Source organism: Argentina silus, assembly GCF_951799395.1.
Source record: "Argentina silus genome assembly, chromosome: 18".
NCBI classification, from domain to species: Eukaryota; Metazoa; Chordata; class Actinopteri; order Argentiniformes; family Argentinidae; genus Argentina; species Argentina silus.
The window spans coordinates 13,619,197-13,636,597 of NC_139672.1; the positions used below are offsets into that span (position 1 = coordinate 13,619,197).

At 42.7% G+C, this 17,401-nt stretch overlaps 2 protein-coding genes across 5 annotated transcripts; both read left to right on the forward strand.

The window, feature by feature from the left end:
- Positions 1-1,167: 1,167 nt before the first annotated feature.
- Positions 1,168-4,157, forward strand: LOC310818949 (leucine rich adaptor protein 1-like). Its single transcript, XM_083690069.1, has 2 exons — positions 1,168-1,582; positions 2,560-4,157. The coding sequence occupies exons 1-2, from the start codon at positions 1,367-1,369 to the stop codon at positions 3,217-3,219; spliced, it is 876 nt and encodes a 291-aa protein (XP_083546195.1). The 5' UTR covers positions 1,168-1,366; the 3' UTR covers positions 3,220-4,157.
- Positions 4,158-5,080: 923 nt separating this feature from the next.
- Positions 5,081-16,532, forward strand: LOC310818938 (outer dense fiber protein 2-like). 4 transcript variants are annotated; one of them, XM_083690052.1, is made up of 17 exons: positions 5,081-5,132; positions 6,906-7,083; positions 7,203-7,329; positions 7,739-7,870; positions 8,626-8,700; positions 9,044-9,115; positions 9,278-9,394; positions 9,493-9,678; positions 10,070-10,179; positions 10,767-10,902; positions 11,284-11,394; positions 11,697-11,801; positions 12,903-13,061; positions 14,051-14,139; positions 14,350-14,512; positions 14,982-15,107; positions 16,291-16,532. In XM_083690052.1, exons 2-17 carry the CDS (start codon positions 6,917-6,919, stop codon positions 16,456-16,458), a joined length of 2,043 nt encoding a protein of 680 aa, XP_083546178.1. In that variant the 5' UTR covers positions 5,081-5,132; positions 6,906-6,916; the 3' UTR covers positions 16,459-16,532. The 4 variants fall into 4 exon arrangements, with proteins under 4 accessions (XP_083546178.1, XP_083546177.1, XP_083546176.1 ...); XM_083690051.1 differs by lacking the exon at positions 5,081-5,132 and adding an exon at positions 5,734-5,811; XM_083690050.1 differs by lacking the exon at positions 5,081-5,132 and adding an exon at positions 6,109-6,262.
- The last annotated feature ends 869 nt before the right edge of the window (positions 16,533-17,401 follow it).

Consider the following 17,401-nt stretch of genomic DNA (forward strand, 5'->3'; position numbering starts at 1 on the left):
GCAATGTGGTCGCTTGCCTATTATTGCTCAATTAAAACAAGTATACAGTAAACATTGTTCGTCTCCCACGAATGATGTGGCGAATTGGTCACAAAGGTTCAAACGTATGACTGAAAAGTTACCAGAGCGTGTAGTGCTTAGTTGATTAATTATCAATCTTGCTTCTAACAGCTTTGCGTTTATTTAAAGGCAGTCCCCGCATATGAGGTGGGCTGAAAAGTTACCGTAGTGCTTATTTTTAAGGATAATAACCTATAACTTTAGCTGCAGCATCACGAGATGAATCGGTGTCACCTCGAAACTCCTAAACAATGTCTATGGTAAGATGCACCATTCATCCAATCTTCGCCAAAATTGGGCCAGTGGTGTCGGAGATAAAGCGTGTGACCGAATTTTGAGGCATACGAACGAACAGAGACCGATCCATAGTGACCTCTCATATGATTATGATTCATATATATATATGTGTGTGTGTGTGTGTGTGTGTGTATATATTATGTATATATATGATATATGATGTGTGTGTGTATATATGATGAAATATGATCATATCATGATGAAATCGTTGTTATATAACAACGATTTCATCATGATATGATCATATTTCATCATATATATAACAGCCTATAACTTTAGACGTATTTCACTTCAGATGTGGAACTTGGATGGGATGAAAAGGATCTCCTTTCAGTCCATATGATTTCAATGTCTTTCTTTCTTTGCGCGAGCATTCCTCTTCATTGCGCACAAGTAGGCTAAAACGTTTACTCAAGTAGGCTATCTGGAGTAACACCCTCATCAAAGCTCAGCTGTGATGGGTGAGTTGAGAAGGCTCTCCTCCGACTCCGTGGCGAGTCCGTGTTGTGCCATAGAGTCGGACAGTAGTGTGACATGTTATGATACTTTGAGGTGGTTGATGAGCGCAGGCGTTTAGCTTCCTCAACACTGGTAGGCTGGGCTGTTCGTTTGACAGCGATGGCACAACAATATGGAATGTGAGGAAATACCATCATGCACTGAGCCATCCATTTATCTCCTCCGCTTCTGCCATGGCTCACAGCTTTTGAAACGCTGTGGAAAAAGTTCGCTCGCATCTGTCAATGGAGCCCTGGCTCGTCGTGGAGCGTTCAGGAACGCACACGAGGTCTCTTTTGCAGGTTGACTGAAATGGTGTCTGCGGCCAAACCAGCAACATGTGTTGTTACACATCATTTGTCAGAGTAACGACCAGTAGGCACATGACTCTACTTCTTTCCATAGACCCCAGGACCCCAGGAGCGTAGGAGAAGCTGAACGATTGCGCGTAGCTCTGCACTGGTCTAAACTTTTTTTTTTATTCAAGGCTGTTTTGTCATATTTTTGTATAATGGAAGAAGAGGGTGTTAACAAGACATTTCCAGATTTGAAAGAGCTGGAAAATAAAATTGGGAGGAAAACGCCGGAGAGCCTGTTGAGATGGATGAGGGGGGATGCTGCACTTGGCGGAGAATGGTGTTCAGAGTCAGCCCACCTCGAGAGAACAGAGGACGGGTCCACCAGCGATAGTTTGACGTACAAGATCAGAAACCTGAAACTGGAGATGGTAAGGATTATTGCATTCCCATTTTGACAGCTTTTGTCGAAATGGAATTGGTAAAAATGTGTATGTGTTGACTCAAAGTATGTTGGATGAGCCCCCACTGAGCCTGTTAATGAAATGACTGTCTGTTTTGTGTGCCAGACGGGTGCTCACAAGTGTTAGGTCAGAGCGTTCTGTGTGCCCTCATGAGCCTGCCCATGTCTGTCAGTGTGCCAGTGTCTGTGAATGTCATGTCTATATTTGTGTGTGTGTGTGTGTGTGTGTGTGTGTGTGTGTGTGTGTCTGTGTCTGTGTCTGTGTGTGTGTGTGTGTGTGTGTGTGTGTGTGTGTGTGTGCGTGTGTGCTTGCGTGCTTGCGTGTGCTTGCGTGTGCTTGCGTGTCTGTGCGCGTCCGTGTGTGCATGCGCCCGTGTGTTTTCATTCACAACAATGAAACGGCATTTCTGCTTTGCAGTAAAACCTGTTATAACAACCTCCTGTTCTGTTTTTACATATAGCAGGTTTCTCTCACACAGCTATAGAAACACCCCTCAGTGACAGCCACTCCACCTGTGAGTCTTCATTAATGGCAGTAATGACAGCCAGGTGTTCTTCCAACAACACACCCAGCTGCTGCTCTTTCTGCTCTCTCCCTCACACACATGCATTCCTGTTATACATCCCAACTCTTCCTCAGCTCTCACTTCCGTTCTGTCCCCAACACCACCTCTCCTTCCTCACTCTCTCCTTCCTCACTCTCTTCCTCACTCTCTCCTTCCTCACTCTCTCTCCCTCCCCCCTCCTTCTCCTCTAACACATTACTGTGGTTACTCTCCACCCTGTCTTTGCCACACACACACCCCTCCATTCACAAACTTGTCCTCACTTTAATAACGTTCCACTCTTCCTCCCTCACCCTCCCCTTTCTGTTCCCTCTGTCCTTTTCATTGCCTGTGTACCCCCCCCCCACCACCCCCTTCCCCCCCCCCCCCCCCCCCACAGGGCTGCCTGCGCACTGCTGACGTGAGGATCCTGCGTCAGCTGGTGTCTGTGCATGAGGGCATTGAGGCTGTGCGCTGGCTGCTAGAGGAGAGGTGTGCCACTCCCCTGGCTAGCCGGAGCAGCAGCCTGACAGGCAGCCAGAGCAGCCTGGCAGAGAGCCCTGGGACTGGGGAGAGCCCCGGCCCAACTGGCCTGGAGGACCCAGAACGGGAGCTGGCATCGGATCTCATCTCCGGCTGCAACAGCTACTTTGACATGCTCACTAACAACTCTACAGATGAGCGGCCTTCCTGTAGCGCAGAGTCGTCTGCACTTTGCTTTTCCCAAGGGGCATCTGGTCAGATATGGTCAAGCAAAGGACATGCCAATTCCAAACTTTCCCAACTTTCAGAAGCAGCTCCGCCACTGGACTCCAAGTCAAGTGCTGAGCCGACAGGGACAACCGTTGCCACCTCCTCTAAGGACATAGGAAGAGGACGGACACTAGGGGGCGCTGATCAGGCTGAGACACCTCAACACGGTCTCCCTGAGGACAGACTCAGGGCCACTGAGAGTGACGCTGTGGAGGATAAACAGAGCCCACCCAGTAGTGAGGGTCTGCTGGGGTATGACGCTCAGTGGCGCTGGGTGGAGTCACAGGATGACGTGACGTTTCTCTGATGTTGTAAAGCACAGTGTGAATCTATGCTCCTTTTACAGAAAGCGTCCCTCTCCTATTGACCTACCAGTGATACTGCAGTTGAACATTTAGCATTAAGAGTTAAAGTTGAAATTATCTTTTGTCAACATTAGATTTGAAAAAAAATTTCTCTTGTGAGGATCAATATTAAGGTGGAGTGGACACATGTTTTGTTTACTTTGGTTAGTCTTTTGTTTGGCCTTTTGTTGTCCCCCACAATGAAACCAGGGAGGGGACTGTGGATCAGTCTCTGTCCGTCCGTCACAAGTTTTATCTCTGACACCACTGGGACAATTTTGACACAACTTGGATGAATGATGAGTTTTGCCATACAGATGCAGCATTTACAAAATTACTGATTGACCCAATTGTTACTAAACTGATGAACTGGTGATGGATGCGTCTTGCCATAGAGATTGTTTAAGAGTAATGAGGTGACACCAATTCATCTTGTGATGGTGTGGCTAAGGTGGTAGGTTGTTATCATTAAAAAGTCATAATAGGATGCAAAGAGGAGAGGGCTCCTCAGACCGCGCCTTTTGGACCACAATGTTTTCAAATATGAATCAAATAAGCACTATAAGCTCAGGTAACTTTTCAGCCAACCTCAAATCAGTTGACTGCCTTCAAATATACGCAAAGCTGTTTGTTGTCACCAATTCACACAGTGAGGGGCGCTACATCATTCGTGGGGGACAACATTTTTACTGTACACTTGTGTTTATATGTGCCGGTGTAAAGCACTTTCCATTGGGAAATGTCACAATGAACTGCTATTGTGTTCTACTGTATGAGGCATGAAAGGTATTCATAATGATGTCATTCACAATCATAAACATGCTTTCATTCTAGGCCAGAAAGGGCGTTGCAGAGAACACATTGATGTAATGAGATTCCAGAAAATATTTTAAAAATAAATTTAAAAAATAGACATTTTAGCCTTTTGACTTTTTTATTTATTTAAGTAATGTGATAAACTTGAGTAGTGCATTCGAATTTGACTCAAAATGTCATGATTTGACTCTGGTACATGGTAGTATTTGTTGCATCTGTCCACAAGACCCTTTATTTCATTTTTTTTACCATTCTTTTTAAAAGGAAGCCACTGAAGCCACTGTAGGCCGGCTGGTGACGTATTTTGCAGATGGTAGTCTCTGACATCAGTGCTCTCTTAACAACAATAACCAGCAGATTCTGGCAATAAGACTTAATATACACTCGCCAAACACTTTATTAGGAACACCTGTACACCTTCTCATGGCACACTTTGGGTCCGTTAATACCAATCAATCATCGCTTGAATGCCACAGCCTATTTGAGTATTGTTGCTGACCATGAGCATCCCTTCATGGCCACAATTTACCCATCTTCTAATGGCTACTTCCAGCATGATAATGCACCATGTCACAAAGCAGAAGTCATCTCAAACTGGTTTCATGAACATGACAGTGAGTTCAGTGTTCTTCAGTGGCCTTCCCAGTCACCGGATCTGAATCCAATAGAACACCTTTGGGACGCGGTAGAACGGGAGATTCACAGCTTGAAAGTGCACCTGAAAAGTCTGCAATCTCAAAGGAATGTTTCCAACATCTTGTGGAATCAATGCCACGAAGAATTGAGGCTGTTTTGAGAGCAAAGGGAGGCCCTACCCAGTATTAGTATAGTGTTCCTAATAAAGTGTTCTGTGAGTGTATATTCTAAATGCTTCAACGAGTTTAACGTGGGCGCTTTTATTTTGAAGAAATCCTCATTTCCATACAGGTGGGCGGAGTTCCACTTTTATCGTTCACAGAACACAGGTCTTAGGTCTCATCTTCTCTAGTGAGGAGACAGATCCAGCACTCTGCTCTCAAGCTCCGTGATCTTTTGCTCCGTCTTGTTCACTCTGGTGATGGTATGCTCTACCTTGCCTTTCATGTCCGTAAATTCCGGACATAAAGTTGATTGACTCCTTAAGGTTGCCGATTCCTTTCTCAAGACTGTCTTGCCCTTTCGGGAATTGCTCCAGTTCGTTTAGCAATAATGTTCTGAGCGAAGTCCTCTGGGAGAGTCCACTGTTCTATTCTTACCACTTGGGCTTTTAGATGTCGTGCTGGGAGGTGAAGAGATCGAAGTAGTGTTAAGTTTCTTGACGTTGCTCTGTGCACGCTTTGCTTATGAGTGAGTAGCCAAGGTAACAGACTCGGCTAGCTAGCATCGATTGCCTCTTCTTTAAAATATAAAGTTACTTGATGGAGATGTTGATAGATGGCTTATCTTTTTTATGAGTGATGATATTACATGGAGTGAGGTAATGAAAACAAGTATTGTCAACTATTCTATCGCTGATTATCTATCGCTGTACGTGTCGTCGGCTACGTCGCTATCTTTCTTGGACTAACAACAACGTTCCAACAACCACGTTTGTTTACGTGCAGGATTTTGCGTAGCCAATGATGCACTAGAGAGTAAATGGGAGGCACTCGTTTTAACGAATGGATGCAATGTTTCACGTCATTTTAACCTCGCAGAGGCGAGCTGTTGAATCATACGTATTTATCAATAGTTGAATCGCACTGTGTGAACGTAAGACGGTAGGTGAAACTAAACTTTTACATGACAATTTGGTCCAAAGTGTACATCTCGTTCATATTTGCAATGACCGCACAACAGCGACTTCGTCTTGCGCTGGAGGCTGTAGGTTGAACTGGTCAAGCTGCTTTGACATTTGACAACCGTTTAGTCAGTGGAAGAAGGATTTTAATACAAACTGTCTTGGCAGGGTCATTTTAATTTCGATACTCGACGAAGTCTCCGAATCTCTCTGTCTTTGAACTTCCATAGAAGAGGATGCTATTCGCCTACAGCGCTACTAGTTACTTTTTATTATTGTCTTGAACTAGCTAAATGGGCTTTGACTGGGATCTCTGATTTGTGTTCCGTGAACGACAACAGTGGAACTCCGCCCACCTACCTCCGGTGTATGGAAATAATGTCTTCAAAATAAAAGCGCCCACGTTAAACTTGTTTAAGCATTTAGAAATGGTAAATATGGATATAAAAAAACCCCATTAAGATTATACTTATCTCTGGAAGCATTTAATCCTCTCAATGTATTATATGTGTTTTTAAGGGTTTGCAATTCTTCTAACATCCTAATTACCCTGATGAAAGACTGCTGGACTGCATAGAGCACATATAGTGGACTGTCACAACACATCAACACTTCACAGAATACAGATCTTGTCATTGTTCACAGATCACAGATATCAGACTCTGAAGGTCAGGGTGGATCAGCTCACTGCAGCTGAAGAGGAAAAAGTGCCTATTGTGCACTATTATAGATTTAATGGACTGGCGTTTAGACAGCAAAGAACTGGTAGATGTTATATGTTGCATGAGACCTGCAAACCTCCACTGACTTGCATGGTATAGTTATCATGAAGATACTATCAGTGATCCCAATCATCCCATATTTTCTTTGACAGCACTCATCTCTGTTGATTGGCCACACCTGTATGTCCTACAATCTTTCATGTTCTTCTCAGTCGTACACATATGGCCACTCTGTTGATAAATCCAGACATGAACAGTCATGGTCTGAATTAGAAAATGGAAAGCTGATATGCAGTCTAATCATAAGCAACATGTAGTTACAAACAGTTGCCCCTGTTCTCTCCTACCGTAGGGAAGACAGCCATGTCGCCTGAGGATCACCTATTTCAGGACTCCCCATTGGGGCCCAGCTCGACCAGGGAAGATCTCACCCAGGGCTATGGAGAGATGCTCTGCCTCCCAGAGCCTGGGAGAGGAAGCAGGCTGCACAGCAGTCTCTACTCCAGGACCCCCGAGGTCAACACCAAGAGGTGAGGGACGTAGGTTTTTGACAGGGATAACAAACATTGTGGTCACGCTCGGCGGCAAGTCCAACACAAGTGATGTGCTTTGATTTCTCTCTCTCTTTTTCTCTCGTCTTCATTGGTAGTTATGGAGACTTTGTGACCATGGGCAAGAGCCTGCTGCAGAAAACCTTGACTGACGCCGATGCAGCTGCCAGCTCTGCAATCATACAGCTCATCTCCTTTAAGGAGACACTGGAGGAGGATTCTGCAGTATGTCAAGTCCTTTGAGGGTCTAATGTGGGCATGTCTTTCAGGGTTCTCCCCAGGATGTTTGAACAGCGTGGCAGTATCAAAACCCGACTTGCGTTTATTCATGTCAAAATGCGCAAAAATACTGCTGAAACGCTGAATTCACTTTTAACAATGATGTCGTTGGCGATCAAAGATAGTTACTCTATCATTACTAAATATATAGTTCAGTTTGCCTTGAAATGTTTACATAGTGGTGCTGGCAAGTTTACAGCGTGGTGCAGCACCACTCTTACATTCTTTGGGGGAACCCTGTCTTTATTGTGGGTGGCACACTATGATATCAGAATTATCAATCGATTGAAACTCCTCAATGTTTCGAAAGGTGTTTTTGTTTTTTTAATTATTATTTTTTTTATACCAAATAAAGGGGTTGAGACAAACTGCCTCAGACAGACAGCGGAGGTCAAGGCAGAGAGGCCTTTTGCTGGAGAAATTGGAGGATTTTAAACGGATAAACAAGTTGCTTCGACAGCAACTCATGGAGCTTCAGGAAGCAGAGGTTTGTCTTACAACAGTTATATGCAGCGTCCCGTTTGGCCAGCCTTTTCCTGAAGTATGCACCTGTTCCACATGCTTCTAAATGGGAATAGATCGGTGTAAGAGCCCATGCTTAAAGGACCCCTCCAGTCAAAATCGCATAGACATTTTAAGTATATGAATATACAACTATGGTCCGAAACAAGCAACAAAAAAAAAGAAGCTATTTAGACACAAAGTCAAAGTCATTATAATCTGAGATTATAATCTGTCCTTTTGATGACAGGCAATCGATCTGATGTCATTGAGGTGAGTTCTATGCCTGCCCCATCTAACCTTTTTTGGAAACAGGTGACACCCCCCCCTCAAATAGAAGTTTGTAGTGTGTTTCTAGCCTGTAAGGGCACAAGGCTTTGTTAAATTATAGCCTACTCCATTTGTTCCATATTTTAACAATCAGCTAGGTGTTTTTGTGACAGCACAGTCATTTCCGATGAAGACAGCCAAACGATTTTGCGAAAGGCATTGATCAAAGGAACTACACACCACGATCTGACACACAACCATTTTTACCCCTCTGGAGGGGGTCTTTAAACCAATCCTATCCTTTTAAAATTTGGAAGTGCACAAGTGCAAACTTCAGGAGTAGGGGGAAAAATCATGACTCAGTATCAGCTATGACATCATGCAGAAGTACTTTGAGGTAATTAACAACTTTTTCTTTTCAATAGCTTGAAAGGACATGATTTTATTAAATGTTTGTCTCTTCTGTTTTAGACAGGGCGATTTGAGACCGACAAACACAATGATGTTTTATTAAAGAAGCTTTTACAGGCTGAAAGTGAAACACAGGTAAATATCACTATTGATTTTGAAAATGAGAATCAATACCGTTATTGAACACTTTGAAAGGGAACATTTATAACTTGTACCAGGACTGCCACCGAAGATTTATTATGCCAAGGAGGTTTAAGATGCACATGCCAGATTATAGGATCATTCATTGGTTTAGATTGCTGAATTAGTTGGAGCATGATGCAGATTAGTGGCAACCCAGGGGTTGAGGGTTTGTTTCTGGCATGAGTTACATGTACTTATGTGATAACATTTAGACACTATACACTGTACATATAACTACAGTGTTATTAAATGTTAGAAGAAAAAAAAGTTGATTTCCCCCTTTTTTTTCCACCAGCATTTAAAAAGACATTTGACTGACAAAGAAAAAAGGGTTGAGGAACTGATTGATTTGCGCAGGAAAGAAATGGTAAGCAACATATGTTGTTTTTGTAGTATTGTGTAAACAACATTGTAGTTATTCAAATGCACTTATTAGAAATTAGAAATTACGTGGCGTTTCATTGAGGAGTGACGCGTAAATAACTTTTCTAACTCACTACCTCAACTGTATGTGTCCTGATCCCCACAGGAGAACACAGACAGTTTGGTCCAGCTGACCAAGTCTGTTGAGGCCACGCGCGCTCACCTGCAGAGGCAGCTCCGCAGCAAGGAGTCGGACAACAACCGCCTGACCGTGCAGCTCCGGGTAACCTTGGAGACCAGGCTTTCCTTGTTCAGAATGTTGATGTTGTTGACGAAATGACCAATGTATCGTCCAGGACAACTAACCCTTCTCTTCTACAGGGCCTGGAGAGAACACTCACTGAGCAGAAGCTGGAGATCGACGGTCTGAAAGGGGAGTTCTCTGCTCTATTGGAGAAGGCGCTGCAGGAGAAAGATGGCCTCAAGAAGGCCACACGTGTTCAGAAACATAGGGCGGAGAAATTTGAAGCCGCCATCGATAAGTGCTACAGTCAGCTGAGAGAAAAGGTACGGGGAAGTAATGTTTTGAATGACTTTTGGCTCGTTGTTATTCTTGATATTCCATTGGTGACACTGATTTGTTCATAGTACTTTATTTGCCCATTTGTTACAAAGGATATTTTGTCTTCTGCTCTGCTCTCAAACACCCCCCACCTGCCCCCCCTCCACTTTATTTACACATGCACACACACACATGCATTTACACATACACACACACACATTTACACATACACACACACACATTTACACATGCACACATGCACACTTTGATTTGCCCATTTGGTACACAGGAAATTCTTCTTCTGCTCTGCTCTCAAACCCCAACAACAAACACACACACCATGTCACTTGTTGAGTTAAAGATCTCTGCCATTATGTTGTGTTTTATGACATATAGGATGTGCAGCTGGCTGAGGCTCGCTCTGAGATGGACTCCTGGAGGAGACAACAGGAGCAGAAGGCCATAGAGGGAGTACAGCTTGATGCACTGATAGGGCTGCTTAAAAGGTCATTTCATAAGGTCACTTCAATATGTGTATATATATATATATATATATATATATATATATATATATAAGTAAATAAATAAAAAAGACATGATATACAAATAATCTAGCTTACATTGATAGCAACGTTGTTATGATATGCTGAATATGATTGATAGAATTGTTCACAAATATGGAAACTTCAGACATGTTGGATTAATGGCCTACATAACATGTCTGCTGTCTTCCTTTTTAAGGGATAGTTCACCCATATTACAAAATCACATATTTAGTTCCGTACCCTGAAATGAATATGGACAAAGACAGACTTCAATCCACACTTTGATTCTGTTTATCTGGGCACTGATACTGGGCAACTACCAGCTAATTGTTAGCACTTTAAAAAAAAAAAGAAAAAAAGAAACAATGCTCCAATCAAGTAATTGAGTATTTTCAGAGAATTAGATTTGGGCATTAAATTACAAACATGCTAAATGGTGTCCATAGACTAATTTCAGGGTAAGTAAGCAAATATGTGATTTTGGAATTTGGTTGAACTATCCCTTGTAGAATATATAAATCATTATATGTGACATTTTCTCATTGCAGCCAAATAGCAGACATGACTGCAAAGCTGGAGAGAGAAAGAGATGAATTCTCTACGGCTAATGAGGTCTTGCTGCAGAACGTTCAGACGCTCAACACCAAAAACGGAGGCCTTGACCTTGACAACGCAACTCTTAAAGTATGGAAGGGAAACAGGAATAGAGAAGTTTAACCTGTCTATGCACCAACCAGAAACTACATACACTCACACCCAATTACCTAATAACTTTAGTCAGTTTTTAACTTATACACGTTTACACCCACAGTTCTCTTTCAGTCGACTCTGTTCGACCCCTCACTATGGGGCACGCAATCTTGTGTACCTTGCAAGCGTCACCGATGATTGAATAGGGGTCTTCAGTGAAAGGTACATAAGGGTGTGTGTCCCAAAGTGAGGGGCAGCAGCATTATGATTGCTTGCAAAAGAGAGTCAGAGCGGGAGGTAATTATGACATACTGTATGACTTTCATAGCGTATTGACGTACATCTGCATAATTTTTTGTGTTGACATGGATGCAGGCCTCTATTGCCGAGTTGGAGCAGAAGTTGGCGCTCTCTGAAGCTGCATTCAAAGAAGAAAGCACTTTATCACAGGAGAGTAGAGACCAAGCTGATCAGTACCAAAGTCAGGTAGGTAGGAATACTGTAGTGGCTACATAAACAAACCCAAAGAGGGGACTGGACTCTTGTACATAGACTGCTGACGAGGTCGGGAAACAAATACGTTTTGGGGTAAACTATCCCTTTAATTCGTCCGTCATTATTTACATACCTAAAATGTTTTAGACAGAAAAACCGATGCGTAATGTCTTCTTTATGCATTTCACCCATCAAGTGTGGCCGGGACCTTGCTCTTTTTGAGAGAATTATCAGTTGAGCGAGGTTCTGTAGTAGTTGTTTGTTAATGGTCTGTTCCTGCACTTCTCTCGCAGGTCGTAGAGCTCCAAGCAAAGGTGGATGATCTGAGAATAAAGTATGAGAGTCTTCTGAGAGAGGCTGAGGACATCAGAGGGGGAAAAGATGCAGAGGTTAAGAAGGTAAAAACATCCGTTAGCCACGTACAGTTAAAAAGATTACTTTGAAATTTCGCTCTCAGCATTTTACACAAAAACAAAGCCTCATGAGGCTATTCCATTGACTGAAAATGTTTTTTTTTGTGTGAAATGCTCCATATACCCTATCCCTAACCATATACCCATATACCCTATCCCCTATCCCTAACCCTAAACAAGAAATACTGAACACTTGTATGCACAAACGATTGACTCTGATTGCTTTAAGTAGTCTCAGACTAGACTACTTCAGCCATAGATTGAAGACCCATCTCTTCAGGCTACATCTTAACGGTCCTTCCTAAAGACCTCTTCATCCCCACTACCCCCCTGTGCAAGTTTCTCTCCTGAAAAAAAACAACTATAATTTTTTTATATAAATCTTCCTTTCTTATAGCATTGTGACTGCATATGGCCCCTGGTCTGAGCATAGATAACTTTTTCCTATGATGACTGATGGATAGATGATTCACTCACTTAGTAAAATGTATTTGTTGTAAGTCGCTTTGGATAAAGGCATCTGCTAAATTCCATAAATGTAAACTACTTTGTACAAATGATTGTAATACAATATCCTCTACATTTCTTTACTGATATGTGTACTTTTTATGTTTATGTGTCAATGCCCACTTAGTTTTTTCATGGCTTGTTAATAACCTATTGCAGGGCACTGTGTACAGCTCAGGATTTAAAAGGCAGTGGGCTGTTGTCATTGGAGTTCAGTAATGATGGTTCCCTCTCGACTACTGTACATTGTATCGGGCAGACTAAAGCAAGCATAGCTAAAGTATCGGAAAGTATTTGATTTGACATGTGTTTAACCCAGGTGTAATTGCTTCTGTATCCTTGCTATGGTACAACTGTGTAACGGGACCTGCCGCTTCTGACAAACCCTTACAGTTTTCTGAAAGCCTTCAGAGACCTAACATCAATGCTCAATGTCATGGTGAACCGGCATGTTCCGCATGCATGAACTGTGCTTACACTAACATTTAGGACTCAATGAAATCTAGTGTGGAGAGATGTTCCTTCATTAACATTTGTCTGCCCCCCCCACCCCCCAAATCCTGGCTCCTCCAACCCCAGGCCAGGCAGGAGGTGGAGGGGCGCGTGAAGGAGTTGGAAGCGTACCTCGAGTTACTGAGCGCCACTGAACAGAGTCTGGCCGAGTGCCAGGGCAGCCTGCGTCGCTCTGAGAAGAGATGTGCATACAAGTCAGAGTCCCTTAGACAACTGCAGGTCAAGGTGTGCAATAGTAACAGCAGCAGTCGCTAGGGAAACCTGTAAATAGGCAAGTGCTATGGTGGAGTCTGTGACACTTGGGCCACCAGGTGGCAGTCAACTTCCATGTGTGGTCTCCCATTATAGTTCATCCCTTTGGTGTCGCCTTGAGTTGCTGTTGAGGTTTGTGATTGGTTGGTGCTGTGATTGCAGTGAAAAAATTTAAAGCCTTGGTGCCTTTATATTAAAGGGGAAGTTTACCCGAAATCCATTTTCATGTGTATTTCTAGTCAATCCATGGTGCACGCCGTCTCGAACTGCCATCATTTTGCGGGCAGCTGCATCATGGCTATCGAAACGCTAGGTCTGTGTTTACTTCTTTAAAAAGTCTCATACCATGTTAAAATACGTCAGATGAGAGATTTTGCACTCTGACCCTGCTCTACTACACCAGTGAATCCCAGAGAGCAGCACGTACTGCTCTAGCGCTGTTCAACTGAAGGGCCTCGCATGGGAGGAAGAGGGGAATCTTGGCAGTTGTAGGAATTGAATCAAATGGGCAATTTGGAACATCAGGACTGATGAGGGCATTCAAAGCAAGCTATCTTGATTCAGAGAGTGTTTTAAAACGCAATTTTTTTGTGTCAACTATTGAATAATGAAAACAACAAATCCACTGGATTACAGGGTAAAATTCCGCTTTAATGTGTGTGTGATATTTGTGTGTGTGTGTGTAAACCCTTGCCAATCTATTGAAAATGTGCTTAGTGTCAACGTGTCTGCAGCGTTCAATCAATGTTGCTCATGTTGTCTATGTGCTATGTTGAGATCACTGTAACACTTCAGTCAATTCCATTTAGTCAAGAATGTTCTTGTGAGCTTCAACCCTCATTTGTGTTCCTTTATTTGATGTTCAAATTCCCAATGTTTGATATATTCACTATGCCCCCCCCACCTAGAGTTCTAATGAACTCTAGCCCAGCCTTGTTGTAAAGATATTGTTATGTGCATAGGTGGATAGTCAAATGAAGAAGCTTAAATCATGTGTGGAGATGAAGGACTTGAACGTGCAGCTGCAGGAGAAAGTGGATGCTCTTCAAAGGTAAGATCCTGTGTGTGTGTGTGTGTGTGTGTGTGTGTGTGCGCAGACTCGCACCTGTCCAATTGCTTCAGATCTACAGTACCGGCATGCTGAGTAAATGGGCTAGGGGTTGATTTGGAATTCAGAAAATGTGTCTCTATTCCATAGCTTTAAATCAGTATACATGCTAAGGAGCACATTCTAGTTTGCTGTGTCTTCTCTCCTGTCTAGGAGGATGGAGGATCTCCATCAGGAGAAACAGGTGCTGGTCAGCAGGCTGGCAGGCCAGAAGGAGGCCCTTGACTACAGCGGCAGGCAGCTGGAGCATCAGTCGGCCGAGTGCCAGGCCCTGAACCGCCAGCTGGAGACCACGCTGGTAGACGTCAAGCAACAGGTCGGTGGCCTCAGTATCTGGTGTGGACGGTATTGAATGTTTAGTCACTGAGCCAGTCACGTTGAAAGAGTTCTCAGAGTTGGTTAACTCTTGAGGGTCCTCAGGTCTCCACTGAATTGGGTAAATCCACTATTAGTTTTTGTGCACCTCACTGCTGGCACAATCTACAATACATAACAGTTGGTTGTTCTGGTGCCACTTGCACAATTTAAAATATTGATTGAGGACCTCTTTGATGAAAAAAATGTTGATTGATTGTTTTTCTTGATTGTGTTTTATAATGTTATAATTTTGTATGTTTTTCCCAAGCTATAGATATATAAGCTGTAGGTTCTTGTAGCACACCCTGTGACTCAGAGGGGTGTGCAAAATAGCAGGAGGAATTCCTGTTAAAGTTCATAGTTGAGTTTACTTGATTTCAAGAGAACAATGCATCACAATCCTATTTATTCCCCCCCCCCTCCCCAAGGTTCTAAGCGTGAATGAGAAGGCTGTTTACAGGGAGGAATCCCTTCAGACTAGAATGCTTGACCTGGAGGCTGAGAAGAACAGGAGTGAAAATGAGCTGAAGCAGCTCAAACTGACCAAACAGTGTGTGAGTATCAGACTCCATTGATGCGCACAAGTTGGAAACTATTAGATGTTTTCCCCTTGCAGTACAGTATACCCCTTAAATTTAATGAGTACATTGCTCTTGTAACTGAGTTGAGATGGTAAACTCACTCCTGAAATTCAAATACCCCCAACCGCACTGTCAAATTCCTAGCTTTTCGATAGCGTAGCTGGTTTACATCGGGTATTTGAGAAGACTGTCACGTGTTGGCAAGTCAGAGGTCACAAGTTCGAGACTCGGTTGGAGCAACTTGAATTGTGGGGTGACTGTTTGCAACAACTTGACGTCTGTTTCAATCTTTCTTTACCAAATATAATACTTGCATGTATTCATACAGTACATGGGCAGTGCCCTGCGTAAGTAATGCATTTGTTCTTCTTTGGGTTTATACTGGATTTGAACCAAACAATTACTATTAGGTTGAAGTACAGATTTTCAGCTTTTATTTGATGGTATTTGTGTACATATCGGTTTCACCTTTTAGAAATTACACCACTTTTTATACATAGTCTCCCTATTTCAGGGCACTATAAGTAATGGGACAGTTAAGCAATAATACTTGTATGAGGCCATGTGTTATGACATTTTTATCATGACTGTGACGTGTTCGTAGATCAACTTGGCTATGGCTATGTTTCAGATTTTCTTCTGATTGTTCAGCCTAATAAAGGCTTACTTGACTTTCAATGACACCTTTTTGGTCCTCATGTTGACAGACACCAATAGCCGACTCCAAAGGCAAATGCAAAGCCTACAATCAATATTAGACATTGACAGCTTTCTTATGCCTGCACAAATTATGTAACCAGAAACACCTGTCAAGCCAATTGTCCCATTACTTTTGATGCCCTGACATATGGGGACTATATTGTAAAAATATAGTCATTTTTGTCTTATGACATTATGAGAAATATTTCTAAATGGTGAAACCAATATATACACAAATACCCTCAAATAATAGCTGAGAATCTCTACTTTAACCTCATAGTAACTGTTTGATTTCAAATGCAAACTTTTGGAATATAGAACCAAAAGAATAAAAAATGCTTCATTGCCCATTAATTATGCAGGGCACTGTATGTATTGTATGAATTCCTTTTGTTATGCAATACACGGCCTGCGTTGTTGTCTAGGGGAAAACAAACATGTTTTTCTTAATGTACAGGCTGATAAACAGTTCGAGGTGCGACTGAAAGACTTGCAGCTCAGCTTGGACCAATCAGAGAGCCACAAACAGAGCATTCTGAACTACGTGGACTTCCTAAAAAATTCCTACGCCACTATGTTTGACGAGGGACTACCGTCAACGTTAGGATCGTCCAACTTTTTTTAAATGATAGTTTGGCTTTGGGATGTTGTCCATGTGTGTGGATTTGCACATTTTGAAATAAAATACCGTTAACCAGAGCTGTTGATTCATCCAGAGACTTTATTCACAGAGAAAGAAGCCGTTTCAGATTTGCAAAGTTCAACACACTTTCCACTTCCGTTACCTGTCTTTTTATAAACATCACACAGGTCAACGCCCTCCATTCAACAAACTCCTAGTTCCTGTCTACATACACCAATAACATTCGAGAACTACATTTCGTCATCCCGGGGGCTCCTCCCACCTGACGTGGCGTCGGTCAGTCTGTGGAGAGATCAACTGACCTAGGCTGTTTACAAAAGCCATCTGTCCTGTCCTGTGTTTATTACTCATCTATCCTGTTTCTGCAGCTTTGATCTATTGTACTCCATTGTGTTCATACCCTCTAGTCAACCCCCTAGTCAGCCCTCACTTTAACCTCACCCCTCTTTTATTGCATTTCTAAGACCATCTGTTGTCCTTTGATCTCTTCCCTGGGGTGTGGGATTGCTAAGGCTAATATTGTCTTTAAATTTACCATACTTACAGTATGTTTGAACTAATGAAACGAATATCTGCCTGTGATCCACGTAATATGGCCGTTTTCCCTTTCCATAGAAATATGAAAACAGATTGCATCCTCATTCTTTAGTCAATGAACAGCTAGTAGTTTGTAAGCCTGCCTCTTCATGACATCGATTGGTGCATTGGTGTATTTTATCAATAACCAGTTCAGGACTTCCAATTGGTAGCCTGTCACTCCATCTCTTTTTTTTTTTTTTTTTACAATTTCCTTTTTTAAAACGGCGGTATTATTTGACAGCCATGGAGAAAACTGCGGATCAACACACGCATCTGGTTTTGGAGAATTACATAGGAGGAAAGTTCGTCCCATGCTCCAGACACATCGACTCTCCTGACCCATCCC

Bases quoted from the DNA above. Each gene is read 5' to 3' on its own strand.
- LOC310818949 (XM_083690069.1), top strand. From the start codon at position 1,367: ATGGAAGAAGAGGGTGTTAACAAGACATTTCCAGATTTGAAAGAGCTG. The intron at 1,583-2,559 runs GTAAGGATTATT...CCCCCCCCACAG, and splicing joins GAAACCTGAAACTGGAGATG to GGCTGCCTGCGCACTGCTGA.
- LOC310818938 (XM_083690052.1), top strand. From the start codon at position 6,917: ATGTCGCCTGAGGATCACCTATTTCAGGACTCCCCATTGGGGCCCAGC. The intron at 8,701-9,043 runs GTAAATATCACT...TTTTTCCACCAG, and splicing joins AGGCTGAAAGTGAAACACAG to CATTTAAAAAGACATTTGAC. The intron at 10,180-10,766 runs GTCATTTCATAA...TTCTCATTGCAG, and splicing joins CTGATAGGGCTGCTTAAAAG to CCAAATAGCAGACATGACTG.